Genomic DNA, 18,408 nt, shown 5'->3' with positions numbered 1-18,408 from the left:
ATGTTGGTTAGCAGTTGCTTCAGGTCTTCTTCGTTTTCAGTCGGTATTGTTGTGTCATCAGCATAAGGAAGGTTATTGATGAATCTGCCACTAATTCTCATCCCTTAATTCTCCTCGAACACTCCTGCTTCGCTGGAGATTTGCTCAGCGTACAAATTAGACAGGCGGGGGCAGGAATACAACCTTGTTGTACCCCTTTATGGATGCTGAACCATTGTTTCTCCTTGTTCCATTTGAACAGCTGCTTCATTATTATTGTAAAGATTGCACATAAGCATGATCAAATGTTCCAGTATACTCACGTGTCTTAATATGATCCACAGTTAGAAGGCCTCGCTGTAGTCAATAAAGCACATTTTGATGTCCTTCCGGTGTTCTTTTGTCTTTGAGAATCCATCTCACATCTACAATGTCTCTTGTTCCTCTTCCTTTCCCGAAACCAGCTTGCACTTCAGGAAGCTCCCGCCCTAAATAAGGCTGATGTCTTTTCTGAATAAAATCTTGCTGGCGTGAGGAATGAGAGCGATCGTACGATGATTTTCACACTGTCAGATCATCTTTCTTCAACACTGGTTAAAAAAAAAATCACTGACTTCCTCCATTCACTTGGCCATGACATTGTCCTCCAGATCAGCTGGCAGAGTGTTGTCAATATTGCAACAGTTGCACCTGATTGGTGTTGCATTTCAAATGGAATTCCATCAACACTTTCTTTGGTAGGGCTTTTAATTGTGCTTCAACTTCTTCCTTCCTCACTGTCATCTCCTGATTGTAAGGTATAGGATAATACTCCTAATCCAGTTGATCTTTCTGGTATAATGACTCAGTATTCCTTCCATCGTTGTTTGATCTTCTCAGATTCATTGAACATGGCACCTTGCGTGTCTTACAGCATTCCCATGCGAGGCTGGAATTTACTCTTCAGTTCTCGTAGCTTTAAGGCTGATGTTGTCCTTCCTTTCTTATTTTCTATTTCTACTTCTTCACTCTTCATTGTAGCAGTTTTCTTTGTCTCGACTAGTGGAATACTGGAAAGCTCGATTGAGAACGGCGACTGCAACCCTTTTCCCCTTGGCTTTGGCTTCTCTTCTTTCCTGTGTGGTTGTCCGAGTGTCTTCACTCATCTATTTTGGTCTCTTCTGCGTTTTCACTCTATGCAAAGTCTTTTCACACTCTTTGTGAACAGCATTCTTGATACTTCTCCACAATCCCTCTATATCCTATTGGTTGTGTAGAGCAGCGAAATGATTGTTCAGGCTGTCTTTGAGTTCAGGTGGAATATTTTGAAGCTCATACTTTGGCACTCTGGTGAAAGGCCTGCACTTCCTCAACTTTACTTTGAGCTTGTATATTAGTGGTTCATGGTCTGAGCCACAGTCAGCTGTAGGTTTTGTTTTTGTCGCTATCGTAGAACTTTTCCATCACTGACTTCTGCAGATATAATCCATTTGGTTTCTGTGTAATCCTGTGTTTCAGAGAGGAGGGGGGAGAAGATGGCAGCACGATGCAGTGCGCGTGGCCGTTCCGAACGATATCGATATGTGTTAACTAAGGGGCTGTGCATAATCTTGATTTGGTGGAGACAGCTGTGAGAAGCACGGAGGAACACCTGGAGAAACTGCTGAAATGCCTGCTTCGCTGCCGATGCTACTGTGCGATCGAGAATCTCCGGAGGGGAAGACCCCAAATCCTCGGCTTTGCCTGTTGCCGGGGCCGTGGTCAAAGCGCTCAGCAGAGATGGTGTTCAGTGTCGGAGGCTCGGAGTTTTCGGATGGATTTGGAGTCGGACTGTGGTCAGATGCTTCCAGGATGCTGCATCGGCAAGTTTGCGGCGCTGGAGGTTCACCGTCTGCATGAGATGATGGGACTTTCGAGAGACTGAGACTTTTACTGTGCCCATGGTCTGTTCTTATCAAATTATGGTATTGCTTTGCACTGTTGTAACTGTATGTTATAATTATGTGGTTTTTGTCAGTTTTCCAGTCGGTTTGTCATGTGCTTCTGTGATATCATTCTGGAAAAACATCGTATCATTTCTTAATGCACACATTACTAAATGATAATAAAAGAGTACTGTGTGTCCTCATAATCTAATCTAATCTAATCTAATCCATTGGGAGAGGTCCAAACGTACAATCTGTGCTTTCGTCATTGAAAAAACGTGTTTGAGATAACAAGTTACTAGTTTTGTAGAAGTTGACTAAAGGTTGTCTGGTATCATTTCTGATATCCAGTCCATATTTCCCAACTTCTTGACCATCCTTTCCATTCTCAACTTTTGCATTCCAATCTCACATAACTATCAGCACATCTTGTTTGCATGTTCCATCACTCATTCTGCACTTGTTGATTTAGAACTGGCCAACTTAACCTTCCTCTGCATCTGCTGTTGGTGCATATATTTGTTCAAGGGTTATGTAGATAGGTCTTTTTTTGTAGACAAATTGAGATTAGGTCATTGATGACTGCACTGTATTTCAATACAGCTCCACCCAGTTTCTTCTTGACAATGAATGTGACGCAGTTTCTCCTGAATTTGTCTCTTCCTGCATTGTATATCCAGTGTTGATCAGACTGAAAGTGTTACCTACCAGTCGACTTCAGCTCGCTGATTCCAAGTAGGTCAATTTGCAAGCGTTTAATTTCATCTTTCACCATCTCCAGCTTTCCTTGGTTCATACTGTGTATGCTCCATGTATCTAAAATCAACATATCTTTGCAGCTCCTGACCCTCATTTCATGCCCAGGAACATCAGCAATTGAAAGTCGCAAAGGATTTACTTCAACTGCATCATACATCTTGGTCTTACTCTGAAGGGTCATCAGCTCTTCCCCAGCAGTTTATTGAGTATCTTCCACCCTGGGAGTCTTACCTTCCAACACTCTATCATATTTATACTGTTTTACAGTAGTTGCCCAGGGGGATTTTGCAGCAAGATACAGAAGTAGATTGCCAGGTATTTCTTCAGCGTAGATACAACTGCTGCCCAGTTGGGTGGTTTGTCTAAGTCTGACACCTCAATTGAGACTGGTCCATCATGGGAGACCCTGCCAGTAGATGAACAACCGATCGCATCACTGATGCATGCAAGTCCTCGTGGCACGACAAGCCGTCAAAAGATATTTTTTTTTTTTACCCAGGTTCAAAATGTCTTTAAGTTGGGAGAAGGGGTGCAGTCCAAGATTCAGGGCAAAGTTTTATTTTTAAAACAGTGCTGGATGCCTGGATTGTATAGGCAGGGTCAGTGATAGTGAAGGCAGAAACAATAAGTGTTTAAGAGGGCATATGAATGTGCAGAAAATGGAGGAAGTGGGCCATGTACAGGCAGAAGGGGTTAGTATAATTAGGCATCACTAGCTTATACAGTTTGGTACAACATTATGGTCCAAAAGGCTTGTTTGTGTGCTGCACAGGACTATCAGAGTCCTATTCTCCTTGACAGAAAAGTCACAAACTGCAGAACGTATTATCCAAAAATATCTCAGCTAAATCTATTCATTAGATCTTGACAGTCCAATGGATGCTAGTAGGGAGTTGCGAGGAGAAGGTGAAGAGTGTAGCTTTCAGCTGGGAAAGCTGAAGAAAGTTTCCTTTCTCAGGTCCCGCTGGGAACCCCATTATAGGAAGGATATAGAGGCCATGGAGACTGTGCAGAAGTTTACCAGGGTGCTATCTGGATTGGAGGAGATGTGCTATGAGAGATTGGACAGAATAGGTTTGTTTTCTCTGTAGCAGTGGAAGCTGAGCAGAGATCTGATAACAGATTATAAAATTGTTCTTTTTATGTTAATTACGTTTCTCCTGTTGAAGAGGACATGCATTCAAGATGAGTTGGAACACTTAGGTTCTCCACGCAGTTGATGAATCTAAAGGAATGGCAGAGACTGATAGTTTCGTCGCAGGAGTTGCCAGTCAGCATTGAACTCAATGTAGGACTGCCTTAAGGACTCCAGCTCCAGATTTACTCGGGGTTTACTCCCAAAGCCTTCCCCATGAGTGGGTATAGCCACAAGGCAGCAGAGATTTGAGATCAGTTTCCTCTCTCCTTGATGAGCTGCCAACTACAGCTGATGAGCCCCATCTGCTTGAAGCAACTGGTTTTAAGGCACCAGTAACCCGCGTTTGTTCTCTTCTGTCACTAGAAATTGTCCCACCAGGCTTAGTAGCTAAGCCATACATGAAGAAGGAGATCTAGATTTGATTGGCAGAGGCCAATTGTGATACATGCCATTGAAAGCACATCCCCACTTCCACCCCCCAGCTATAACAACCTTAAGGAACCAAGATGTACCAGATAGAAGCATTTAATCCCCCACTCAGCCCCACCTGATGTGTGCAATGACTGGTGCAATAAGGAAAAAGAGAGCATTTATAGTTAGGTGACCATTCAGCCCATCACATTCTCACTGGCTACAAAGTTCTGCAAGCAATTCCCACTTGAACTACTGAGTCACAGGTCCTACAGCACATGGAACATTTAAAACATGAAAGTGTTTGTTTCCACCCCTATCTGGGTAGCGGGAAATCTCATCCTCCTTTACCTTCTATTCTTTCAGAGGCAAATCACAAGAATGATCCCGGAATGAAAGGGCTAACGGATGGCTCTGACCCTGTACTCAGTGGTGTTTACAAGAATGAGGGGTCTCTTATTTAATCTTATTGAATATTTAAAGCCCTACAGAATGTTTCCAGTAGTGGAGTCTAGGACCAGAGGGCACAACCTCAGAGTATAAGGATGTCCCTTTACAACAGAGATGAGGAGGAATTTCTTTAGTCAGAGGGTGGTGAATCTGTGGAATTCATTCCTACAAATGGGTGTGGAGGACAAGCCATTGGTTATGCTAAAGGTGAAGGTTGATAGGTCTCTGATTGGAAAGGGTGCCAATGGTTATGAGGAGAAGGCCGGAGAATGGGGTTGAGAGGGATAATAAAAATCAGCTTTGAGCCAGACATGACTTAATGGGCCAAACAGTCTCATTTTGTTCCTACATCCTACTGTCTGTAAATCCACGCCCCGTGCTTATTGACCCCTGGGCTAAAGAACATACTTATGCCACCTAGTTAATCCTCCTCTGCCTCTTGTTCCAAAGAATTCCAACTGCATCCCAAGTTCTATTAAAATCAGCTTTTATTCTTCATTTCTCAACTGGAAGGGTGTTCCATGACACCAATGACCAATCAAGAATTGACCACATTGGTGAGGAACAGGACTGGCATGTAGGGTAGGAAGGCCAGGTTCCCTCTAAACCAGGGATTGCCAATCTGAGGTCCAATGACCGCTCGGTAAATGGTGGGGGTCCATGGCATACAAGAGGTTGGGAACCCCAGCTCTAAACAGAACTAGGTGTGTTTTTTTTTAATTTCACAGTAATGATGAAACAACATTTAGGAAAGCAGTAGAGCCATTTCTTCACAGTTCCAGTGATGCAGGTTCAATCCTGACCACCGGTGCTGTCAGGACTTGTACGTGTCCAGGACAAAGAAGGGGGCAAGGAAAATAATTGTGGACATTACCCACCCTATGAACTACCTTTTCCAAAGTGTTCCTTCTGAAAAGTGTTATAGGGCTATTAAAACAAAAGCTTCACATCATCTAAAGTTTCTTCCCTCTGGCAGCTCTGATGAGCGCCTCCCCACCCCCTCTATCTATTAACCCCATCACTGCACTCTAAACACTAACCTACTTTTTATAATGCAGTTTATATTGTAAATTCTTGCTGATATTTATGCACATTTTATTCTATATTCATACTTTAACCTTCAACTTTATTTTTATATCATTCTTTATAAATGCATATCTCACCCTGACCAACCCACCACAGTAAGTTCCTAACACATGCAAATAGAAATGGTAAGTAAAGTTGATCCTAGAAAGTCAGCATGGAGTATGCACATTCTCACTGGGACTGTGTGGGTTGTATCACACGTCCCAAAGGTTTACGGACAGATGGGTTAAATAACCACCATAAATTACCCTTGGTGCAGGTGGGTGGAAGGAGACTTCAAGAGGAGTTAAGGAGTGAGAAGGAAATAAATGAGGGCATATCGTGAGCAGTTCTGGGCCCCACATCCAGGAATGGGTGTGCTGGTCCTGTAGAGGTCCAGAGGGAGGCTGAGAGTGATCTCAGAAATTAAAGGCGTCACATCCGAGGATGTCTGTGGGCTTGTACCTGGAGTTCAGGAGGATGGTTGAGGGGTGGGGACTGGCAAATCCTATTGAAATCTACTGAATACTGAAATGGCTGGATTGAGTGGACATACGAAAGCACTCTCCACGTCCATTAGTAGGAGAGTCCAGGATCTGAGCGCACAAATCCAGAATTAAGAAATATCCCCTTTAAAAATGAGATTAGGACTTTCTTCAGCCAGAGAGTGGCGAATCCGTGAACATGGTTGCCACAGAGGGCTGAGGAGGCCAAGTCATTGGGTGTATTTAAGGCAGAGATTGATAGGTTCCTGATCGGTAAGGGGGGTTAAGTGATATGGGGAGAAGGTGGGAGGAAAAAAAAGTCAGGCATGATTAGAGCAGACTCAGCTGGCTAAATGGTTTAATTCTGCATCAATATCTTATGAAGTGGGGATTTGTTCTGAGAGTTCGCATAGGCTTAGTAGGCTGAATGTCTTTCTCCTATACAGTATCATAAGGGAATACAAGGATAATTTCATAGTTGATGTCAGTTAACTCATTTAGATTCAAAGCCACATTCGCTGAATTGTTAGGGTCATATTGTTACCACTACACAACAACACCCTTTAAGAAGGAACACAGTTACCTACATGGGCCAACTTTGAAATCTTGTTAGGTCTCAGGAAGAGAAGAGAGAGACACACATGGGGTAGGAAGGGAATAAAAGAGGGTTCAGTCAAGTTCCCATAAACCCAAATCTCATCAAATGATTTAAAATTCTATTTAGAATTGCCTTGAGGCATCTTGTTTTCAATTTATCTTGAAAAAAGCAGCTATTACACAATTAATTCTGGGATTTTTGTTGTAGAGTGTTGGGATAAAATACTTATGCAATTGCTGCAACTTCCTTCTTTTTAAAAAAAAAGGAATGCAGACAAGCAGTTTTGAGAAGTTTCAAATTCCATTGAAAATTATTGGACATGATGTGTTATTTTTGGGGGGATTTTGGAACCCTCTTCTTCCCTATTCTCTCACACTTCCCACCCCACGCACTCTAACAGTAAGATCTGGACACATTTGAAAGCTTGCCTGAGCAGTAACACTGCTGACCTAGTAATTTAGAAAATGTGATTTTGAATCTGAATTCAAGAGAATTTTAACTTAAAATCAACCTGCTTGTGGAATAATTTGGAACGTTTATTGCTCCTTCCAGCTTCCAGAAAGGGGGGGGGGGGGGGGGGAGGAGAGTGGAATTACCTTAACAGCAACAATGGTTGCTTCTAGCCTGAATAAATGAGGGAAAAAAAATTGATCTCAAAACACTAGCTTAAACAAAATGTCACAATGAAATTTGACAGAGTGCCAGTAACCTAATGACTCTCGAACAACAAAGCCAGCTCAGTACTCTAATAAAACACTACTAATTATCTAGCTTTTACTCACAACTATTCTTGCGTGTATACATGCCAACTTTATTTGAATACAAGTCAAATGGTGCATTTACAAAGTCAGATATATTATTAACTGCACAACAATTTATTCTGCTCCAAACAGGTTAATGCACGCTTTCACAGTACAACAAAAAGGAGATGAAATATAAATGGTTTAGCAAATTAATCAACATCTAACCCCCTCAGAGATTTGGGTTCAAATGCAATCTAGTTGATTTTAAAATTATTCTTATGTCTGTGACACTGGTAAAGCAAGCTTGATCTTGCAACCCTTGAGAAAATGGTTATTGAGAAACCTCCATACTGAGAGGAATTCTTTCCCATTTTGTGCTGAACATGAGCAGAATTGGACCATTTGGCCTATAGAGTCTGCTCCACCATTCCGAACAGGCCACAAAATTATCCACCTCAACCCCACTCACCTGTCTTCTCCCCCCAACCTTTGCCGCATTTACTAATCAAGAAACTATCAATCTCCGCTTTAAGTATACCGTATGACTTGGCGTACACAGCCATGTATGGCAATGAATTCCTCAGATTGGTTGAAGGTCAGACTAGGCCTCATTTTTATGTCCAAACTTGTGGTTGAGGGAGGTGGGAAGGACTTGCAATTGGCAGCGATCGAATAACTGCCCTCTGCTCTGTAGCATGTACAGTTCATGGATTCTTATTTGTGGAAGGGAAATATTCGCTCTTCCACAACAGTAACTTGGGTTGAAATCTGATGGGATTTGTGATACAGTGACATGATGATACATTAGCATAAACGGTTAAAGTTAAGAGTATTTCAATTCATCACTGTGCTATCAAACACAACCAACTTCAGACACTGTGGCACTCAGTTTGTGTGGCCACCAGCTCTATGCAGTAGCCAAAGACCATGCAGACACTACACAAGCACAAGATATTCTGCAGATACTGGAAATCCAGAGTAACACACAAAGTGCTGGAAGAAGTCAGGTCAGGCAGAATCTGTGGAGAGGAATAAACAGTCGACATTTTGGGCTGAAACTCTACTCTGGACTCCGGAAGACAGGATGGAGTCCATAAGACATGAGATCAGAGTTAGGCCATTTGGCCCATTGAGTTTGCCTTGTCATTCCAGATATTTACTGTCCCTCTCTACACTATTCTCCAGCCTTCAGCTGCAACCTTTGATGCCCTTAATCAAAATCCTATCAAACTCCACCTTAAATTTACCAGTGAACTGACCTGCAATGAATTCCACAGATCTATCACCCTCTGGCTCAAGAAATTTTTCCTCATCAGTCCTAAATGGACATCCACAAATTCTGAAGCTGTGCCCTCTGATCCTAAACTCCCCAACTATAGGAAACATCGTCTCCACATAGGCCTTTCAGCATTTGAGGTTGCAGTGTATTCACCCCTCATTCTTCTAAACACCAGCAAGTGCAGGCCCAGAGACATCAAACACTCCTCATACATTAACCCCTTCATTCCAGGAATCATTCTTGTGAACCTCCTCTGGACCCTCTCTAATGCCAGAAGAACTTTTCTTGGATAAGGAGCCCAAAAACTGCTCGCAATACTCCAAGTGCAGTATGACCAACGACTTATTAAGCCTCAGCATGACATCTTTGCTTTTGTATTGTAGTCCTCTCAAAATGAATGTTAATATTGCATTTAGTCCTGATGAAAGGTCACCCCGCCCCCCAACCCGTCGAAAGTCAACTATTCATTCCTCTTCATAGATAGATGCTGCCTGGCCTGCTGGGTTTGTTCCAGCACTGTTACCTGCTTTCCTGCAATTACAGTAAATGACGTTATGTTGCACGAGGGATTTGACAGAGCTCACAAAATATCAGCTAATAAGCCAATAAAGGATATTGATGGTAATCATATTCCCGAGGACCTCTGCCCGGGGAAGACCATGCTTGCACCCAGTTTCCAACTCAGACTGCGGCACTTTAACAAGTTTAGGCTCCCTCTCAATGACCAGGATAGCATTTACGGCAGTAGAAAGCTGGGAGTGACCATCAGGCGGAGACAGAGAGAAGCAGAGCACTGACCGATCCGCATTCATTCCATCCTGCAAACAGAGCTCTGGCACAAGTCAGAGGAGGTGACCAAAATCCACCAGATGCACCCCACAGACAAGCAAGTTCAGAAAATTAAAAAAAAAATCAGACTGACAGAAAAGTCAGCAATGAAGAGAAGTATTGCGGCTTTAAGTGTGGTGGGGAGAAAAGAAGAGAAAAAACAACCTGGCCCATTGCCCACTCGTAACGCTGTGAGCAACTTCCAAGTGTAATTCATCTTGTGTGGAATAACTCAGTCTTCCTGAAAAGGCTCAGGGAGGGTTTGATCTCAGCCCACCTGAAGATCTTGGATCTGGGTTAATAGTGGGATCACCTTCCCCACGACAGTATTATGGGGGCAGAGATGGACCAGGCGAGGGGGGGGGGGGAAGGTCAGAAGATGACTGCAGTAGATGCAACTGCTATGAAGGCACAGGGAACTTGCATGGTGTGCCACCAACCAGCATGCTTCATGAGTGGCTGTTAGACCAGTGATCATGCATAACAGTAGCCTCGCAAGCCATGGTTGGTGACACTGATATAATAACAGAGGCAGTGTGACAGTCAACCCCACCACCCCTTCTTCTGTTGTCCATCGAAATCCGATGACGACGTCCACCCTTTTAACTGTGAGATCTTTGATGACTATACAGACCTATCCTGGATCCACAAGCCCTATTGCAGGTGGGACATGTATATGTGGTAGTGGTGGCAACCATGGCTGCATTTCTCCTGGCTCTCTTCTGCTGTCTTTCCATCTCCAGAATACAAACCCCGTCCCTACACAGCTGTCGACAAGTGGAACAGTCAGCAGCAACCTCTTCCAGGTCCTCGGGTCTAATCTTGCACTTCCTTAAAGCATTCTTCATCTGATCCTTATAGCGCTTCTTTGGCCTTCCAGCCGAGCGTCGACCATGATGTAGCTGGCCGTATAACACTCTGCGGGGTAGTCGAAATGGGGGCATCCATCATCCATGGCAACTAATGAGATTGACATGGAAAGCTGCCCATTGTTCAGTACCTGGTCTATAACCAAGTTAAGTGATTGAAGTGTTTATATTCAAAAAATCTAAACACCATCATTACCCAGCTTCAACCAATCTCTCATGCAGTGTACACCATGTACTTACTACTAGCTCTTCTTTCAGTTAGTCCTGATGAAGGGTCTCGGCCCGTAACGTCAAGTGTACCTCTTCCCATAGATGCTGCCTGGCCTGCTGCGTTCACCAGCAACTTTGATGTGTGTTGCTTTATCACTATTACATCCTCACACAGGACAAACAATAATAACTAAATACCCACCATCCAAGACAACTGTCACTGGTGGAGCACACGAAAGAACATTCAGAGCATCTCCTACACACCGTAGTTAACTATGTAGTGACATTTACACACCTCTATATCATCTGCATTGCAGGATAGTACAACACAGTGAAGGTATAGCTTAAGGACCGGGGAAGAATTTTAGCAAGGATATTTCAAAGGTTCAAGGTTCAAAGGTACATTTAATGTTGGAGAAATGTATACAATATACATCCTGAAAAGCTTTTTCTTCGTCACCATCCACGAAAAGAGGAGTGCCCCAAAGAATGAAAGACAGTCAAATGTTAGAACCCCAAAGTCCCCCCCCCCCCCCAGCTCCCCCTTCCCACATATAAGCGGCAGCAAGCAACAATCCCCACTTCCCCCCACTGGCAAAAAAGCATTGGCACCCACCACCGAGCACACAAATGTGAGCAAAGCAACAGTAAAGACACAGACTTGCAGTTACACCAAAGACTACATTGCTCACCTAGCATTTGACATACCACAGGTTCTCTCTCTCCCTAGTAAGGGAGAAAGAGGCACTTCCGTTTTCACAGCGAGTGGGGAGGCATAACAAACAACTCACTGTTTATAATCCTCTTCAACCAGATCAAGGTGAAGGAACAATGTCATTGGCTGCCTCCCTAAAACAGTGAGCGTTTGACCTCCCTGGGTCAGGTTAGGGTGCAGGGCAACAGGAGGGTATATACAGTAACCGAGTAAAGAGTCAGAAAGTATAGAGTTAATATAGGAACCACTGATAAGCAAGAGCCACTCTTCAAACTTCCCCTACAGACTCACTTTGTCCTTTCAACCTGCATCACCACTTTCAGCATTTAATTTACCATCCAGCAGATCCACCTGTGGCTTTCCCTGCACATTACAACTTATCTCCCACCTTTCCCCATGCAAATCAAAAGCTATTTACCTGAAACATTATCTGTTAATGATTATTGAATGCTGTTTATGTGTTGCATACTGCAGCAACACGCCACAGCAAATTCCTAATACATGTAAATCTATATGATGAATAAAGTTGATCCTTGAACTGTTCCTTCACAGCCAGTAACTCAATCGCTCTTTCATACAGATGTTAAGGTTTGTACCAATCAACCCAAAACATAATTTAATTGAAAATGCCTGAGGTGCATTCTAGTAGATAAGGAGGTAATGGTCCCACCTCTTCTTGAAGAGAAGCAATCTTCTGAATTAGGGATTGATTGTCTTTTGCCTGGAATGAACATAAAAATTGGATGTCATACATTCAACAGAGGGCATGGACTAAACTCACTGGCAGACTGTCCTACACTAGACTTACCGCCTGTTTATTCTGGATGGTTAGTCTTTCTTTGGTCTCTTCCAAGTTAGATACTTGTAACTTCATATCCTCCAGGCCTTCTTTCAAGGACTTCTCTGTTAAGATGGACTGTTGAGCACTGCAGAAGTTAAAAATAGAACGTAAAACAGAAAACAAAGCAGGAAACAGCCATCTCTAATCCCCAATATTGAGCTGCAAACACCCTATGTGACACAAGAGATAATATGAGCAGTCAGATGTCTAGGCATCACTTAGGGAGAACCATCCTCACATCAAAGTCAAGAGTTGTGGAAAACTACTAGAGACCCAGCCAAGACCCACACTGACAATATAGTGCAGCGTTGAGAGGTTTGGCAGTATCAGGTGAGATGCCAAGCCAACGAAGATCCCAGAACTGTTTACAAGATAACTAGTACCTAGCCAATAGTTATCCCTCAAACAACACAAAGATGTAATTGATCATATTTCTGCTTGTAGGGCTTTGCTGTGTGCACTTCAATTGTTCAATGCTCAATTAGAACAAATATTTTGAAAGGACTTGGTCGATTGTAATGCAAGGTCATGAATTATTTAAATTTGCTTTCTTAGCACCAATTAGAAATAGTGCAAAAAAGATTAACAAAGGTGTTGCTAAAGGGTTTAAGTTCAAAGAAGGACTGGTTAGGTTGGGACTGTTTTCACTGGAATTTAGGAGGCTGAGAGAAGACCCAAGTTTATAAAATCACAAGTGGCATAGATAAGGGGGGCGGGGTATGGCTACAGTCCCCCCTGGCACCAAGGAGGAGAGTCTATTAAAGGGCACAAGTTTAACGACAAGAGGGAAAAGATTTAAAAGCGACTTCAGAAGTACGATTTTTTCCTCCCCATTGAGGGTGGTAGAAATATGGAATGAACTGTCGGAGGTAGTGCTAGAAGTAGGCACACGTATGACATTTGGGCAGTTATATGAACAGGAAAGATTCAGAAGGATGTTGGTCAAACACAGGCAAATGGGACTAGCTCAGGGGTAGGGTAGGCAGCTCAGTAGGAACAAGTTGTGTGGAAGAGCCCGTTTTCCTGCTCTATGACTCCATAGCCAAGCTCTTAGCAAATGTTTCCTTAAACCCAGTGCAATTGATCTGAACTGAACTGAACATTCTTAGACTGTTTCAAGAACTCTAATTTGATACTTAATATTCAGTGTGCCATTCGTTCATTTTTTGTTGTTTGGTTGTTTGTGTGATGGTTTTATTTGTATGTGATGGGCGTGTGATGGTTGTTTTGAACAGGTTCCACGGTGTTTCTTTGTTTTGAGGCTGTCTGTGGGAAGACGAATTACAGTGTTGTTGTATTCTACATACATACTTTGATAATAAACGCACCTTGAACTTCTGAATCTTTGAATTGTTTAATTATGCATTTAGTATACATGCACTCAAGCCATTCTGGTAATAATGGAGAGAGGAGAAGATGGCAGCATGATGCAGTGCTCACGGCTGTTCCGAATGATATTGTATGTGTTAACTAGGGGGCTGTGCACAATCCTGATTTGATGGAGACAGCCATGAGAAGCACGGAGGAACACCTGGAGAAACTTCTGAAATACACGCTTCGCTGCCGCTACTACTGTGTGATCGAGAATCTCCGGAGGGGAAGGCCCCAAATCCTTGGCTTTGCCTATTGCCTGTTACCAGGGCCGGGGTCGAAGCGCTCGGCAGAGATGGTGCTCGGTGTCAGACTGTGGTCAGATGCTTCCAGGATGCTGCATCGGCAAGTTGGCGGCGCAGGAGGTTCACCGTCTGTGTGAGATGATGGGACTTCTAGAGACTGAGACTTCGTGCCATGGTCTGTTCTTATCAAATTATGGTATTGCTTTGCACTGTTGTAACTATGTTATAATTACGTGGTTTTTGTCAGTTTTTAAGTCGGTTTGTCATGTGTTTCTGTGATATCATTCTGGGAAGGCATTGTATCATTTCCTAATGCATGCATTACTAAATGACAATAAAAGAGGACTGCGTGTCCTCATAATCTAATCTAATATTGATAGTTTTTTTGTGATACCAATGTTACTGAGCACAGTTTGCTGTTTGTAGGAAGTAGAAAATCCAGGCCATCTGAACATATGATAGGCATGCTAGACCACTTCAAAGGTCTACTAAGTCAACCATGTATACATAGGACATCTCCTATCCAGTTAGAGCTTCTCCAATTAGATGGAGAAGAGAAGACATGCAGTTCATAGCACACAGTACAATTCAGTACCATCATGGAGTCTGAGTAAAATACAGGATCTATAATGTATCAATAGCACAGTTAGGTCAGAATATGGTTTTTAATGTGGAATGCCCCTAAAACACATTGCCTTCACCTTTTTATCTGACTGAGCAGTTCTTCATTTTCCTCCATCAATCGATTGTTACTTTCTTCAGTAGCATCAATGGTCATCCTTAACTTAGCATTGTGCTCCTGGAGCTTCTGGTGGTTGTACTGGAGATCAGCAATGCAAGCAATCAAGTCTGATGTCTCCCTGCACGTGGAAACAAAAACAAACTGGAGTTTACATTGATGAACATAGACAATTCCCAACATTTATTCAACTACAAGGTAATGTGTAATTTACCCAAGGACCAAAGATTTTTTTTTTTGACAAGACTGCCATACGTGGCCCCTTGTTGAGGTGATGAGTGCTGACACCTTCTTGAAGTAGGGCTACGAAGTCATCTCTACCACTGATTACGAGTGCATTACTCTTTTTTGGGCAAGAGTCACATACAGGTTTAATAAAGCAATAAGGCTTCCTTTCTCTCAATCGGTATTAAAGGAATCAAGTGGGTTTATAGAAAAATATTATATCTTCATTGTCTCTTTTACTAATTGGTTCCTTATGATCTTTTATTTTACTCTACCCAAATGTGTGACAATTGTTTTCAAACAAGATTCTATCGGTGTCTCTACATATAAAATGCACCATGTTTCAAGGAGGGAGAATGGTACCAGAACAATTAAGACTTTAGTTGTGCATCTGTCTTCAATGTTCATTCAACAACCTTAGTGCTTTGCTCCCTCTCTCCTTCCAAACACAATACCCATGACCCTTCAAACCCACATTGATGCAACATACTTGAAAAGGAAATAATCAAAAATGTCAATCTCTAAGCCCATGAAGTTTATGACTGGTTATTCCTAATAAATTCTTTTGATTTAAAAAATGCCAAGAAAAATTGTCCAAGTCTTGTCAACTGCGGTTATATCGTCACCCTCTGTTCCAGTCATTTTATTGCCCCCTTCTCCTTCAGGAATTCCTTTATCACCTTTAACTTTCACAGCAGAAGGTACTCAAAGTGAAGCACAATAGTCAATGTAAATTCTGGCCAACGCCGTCTAACACTGAATTATGAATTTATATCTACCACAGATGAAAGCAGATGCACTTGGGCCATAATAACCACTTTTACACTGACACTAGATTTCTTCCCTTCCTTGCCTTTCAGTTTAGAGGGAACCAAGGTAAATTGGATCCAAAATTAGTTTGGTAATAAGAGGCAGAAAGCAATGGAGGATTGGTGACTAGAAGCTCATGGCCAGTGGTGTAAATAAAGAGCTCCAGATCAAAAAGTGAGAGAAGTACCCATCTTCCAAGAAACATTTCCCTTACCCCAGTGCCACAGATGTGCAGTTTTTTTGGCTAGGTTTGCAAAATTGAACGTTTATGCCAGCAGCACAGAATTTCATGCACTGTCATGCATTTCTCCAGGTTGAAATTACTTGGCATGACTTCAAAGCAAAGGCCTTCTCCATGCCTGTGGAACCAGCAATATCTCAAAAGAACCTTCAGCTGCAGACTCAACCAACACACTATAACGAATTTAATATTTTGACATTCACGTACTTTTACATATAACCCATAATGAATCAACAACGAATGCTTAATCAAACAATATTTAAATATTTGAGTAATATTTAAAGTATATTGTTTAAGCATCCTTTGTTGACTTGTTATGGGTTATTCGTCACCATGTCACCACGTGGCATGCGTTCATCTCACTTAAAGTAAAATCTAAACACACACAAGTTAACTCCCTTCTGTGTTTTTCTTCTGATTATTTTCTTGAGTTACAAATCATAACAGTGGCATCAAGTTTTAAAATAAACCTGAAATAATTACCTACCCATTGAAGTACCTCAAAAAGTTAGAGTTGAAATCAAACTCGCATTTACCACTTCTACTGGCAGCTTGTTCCACACTCTGACCATCCCGAGTGAAGCCCCCCCTCATGTTCTCCTTAAACATTTCACCTTTCACCCTTAACTGGTGACCTCCAGTTCTGGTCTCATTCAACCTCAGTAGAAAAAAGCCTGCTTGCATTTACTGTCTATGCCCCTCAATTCAGTGTACCTCTGTCCAATCTCCTCTCATTCTCCTATGCTCTAGGGAATAAAGTCAGTGAGCTAACAATGTCAAGGATGTGAAGAATTGGAAATGGGGCACCAAAAACCAAGGGAAGTCTGGAAACAATTCAGAACTAGTAACAAGAAATACGTCTGACAGCAGCCACCTAGTGAAAGGACAAAATCTAGAATACAAATCATTGTACTTAATATGGAAGGGGAGGAGATGACTGCCAGCCCTTGGTACATCAAAATTATTAGAGGCAGAACTTATTGCTTGAGATTCTTCTCAGAGGTGGGATTAGGATTGTCATTGGTGTTTAGACAGTAGGTCCACCTATCCAACCCCGGCCCATTTGAGGCAAACTCTCCTGTTGCAGGATTTCATACAGCCAAAGCACAATAGTACAGGACATGAATATTCAGGACACCATCAGAAAGTACAACCCAAAGGACCCTAACACAACAGTTATAGTATGTGTCTTCAAGGGTCCACACTGCAGCCTAAAGGGGGTGAAGTTTAGGAATGAAAGATAACAAAGTTCTACAAGGAGGGAGTGGATAAGGAGAGAAGCCCATACACCGAAAACCCTCTGTCATGTGGTTATTAGGCAGACAGCACCCCCAATGGTGACTTCATTATCCAAAATTTCCCATCTACCTCCTATCACCTCAAGCACAAGTTATACTCCAAAAACAAAGGTTCACCATGTTAAAAGCAAATTATTGGCTCACTCCCATTTCCAGAGATTTCATCTTGAATTTATACCCAAGAGAACTGAAGTCTGATTTTGGCTGGCACTAGTAGTGTGGAACTGATGCTCTTTTGACACAATGTTAAAGCCTGAAGTTATCAAGATCGGCAGAAGAGTTTTCCTGATGTCAAGGCCAAGCACTCAAATCAATCTCGTTCCCCTTTGTTGCAACTTCATGTTTCACTGCCAGTTCTCCCTAAATCAAGGGTCAATCAAAATGGTCTATTACTATGCCTGATGGGAACATATCACTCCCTCTTCACCAATGGTCACAACAAACAACCTGATGCATTGCTATGGTCATTAATTCTCTCAGGAGTCAGAGAATGTGCCATGGTCACATTGGAACACACACAAAAAATGCTGCTGAACGCAGCAGGCCAGGCAGCATCTATAGGAAGAGGTACAGTCGACGTTTCGGGGTGAGACCCTTCGTTAGGACTAACTGAAAGCCACATGGTCACATTGGCATTGCTTTCAATGTTGTAAATAGTAAGAGAGGTTAAGGGTCTTTAGTTTATTAGTTGAGTGTGTGCTCAGTGTAGCTCCTATTGAACTGATGTAAATACCCCTTAGCAAAGCTACAGCATTCTGTTAGTTGTGTAGAACCACTTCTTGCCTCAAATTTGACACATTTTTGCTAAACTTAGCAAACAGCTGTTTCTCAACAGGAAAAACAAAAATCACACTACTTGCATTTTCACCTCAAAGGCACATGCTTCAAAGTTGTTGCACTTGTTTGCCCGCTACTGCAGGGGACTGGTGATGAAATGAAGTGGGTGCCAAGAGGTTGGAAACAGTGCGAAACTGGCAGCTCACCAGCTCTCCCTCACTCCCTGCACCCCCTCCCCAACCACCCTTTTGATGCTCTTTCTACTGTCTACGCACAGTTCCATACACTGACCATACACTCAATTTCTTCAAAGTTTAAAGTTGAAAGTAAATCTTTAATACAAGTACATATACATCACCATATGCTACCTTGAGATTCATTTTCTTTGAGGAATTCACAGTGGAACAAAAATAGTATTAATGAAAAAC

General features: G+C 42.4%; 1 protein-coding gene across 1 annotated transcript in view; it reads right to left on the bottom strand.

Moving 5' to 3' along the window:
- The window catches only part of lrmp (lymphoid-restricted membrane protein), a 227,776-nt gene that overhangs the window by 186,021 nt on the left and 23,347 nt on the right, over positions 1-18,408 (bottom strand). The window contains exons 5-7 of the mRNA XM_072241407.1: positions 14,592-14,750; positions 12,242-12,359; positions 12,104-12,154 (exon numbers count right to left, since the gene is read on the bottom strand). Coding sequence (XP_072097508.1) covers positions 12,104-12,154; positions 12,242-12,359; positions 14,592-14,750 — 328 coding nt within the window. The remainder of the gene's footprint in view (positions 1-12,103; positions 12,155-12,241; positions 12,360-14,591; positions 14,751-18,408) is intronic.

The sequence above is a fragment of the Mobula birostris genome, chromosome 23 (assembly GCF_030028105.1).
Source record: "Mobula birostris isolate sMobBir1 chromosome 23, sMobBir1.hap1, whole genome shotgun sequence".
Lineage (NCBI taxonomy): Eukaryota > Metazoa > Chordata > Chondrichthyes > Myliobatiformes > Myliobatidae > Mobula > Mobula birostris.
This window is presented reverse-complemented; position numbering and strand designations above follow the sequence as displayed.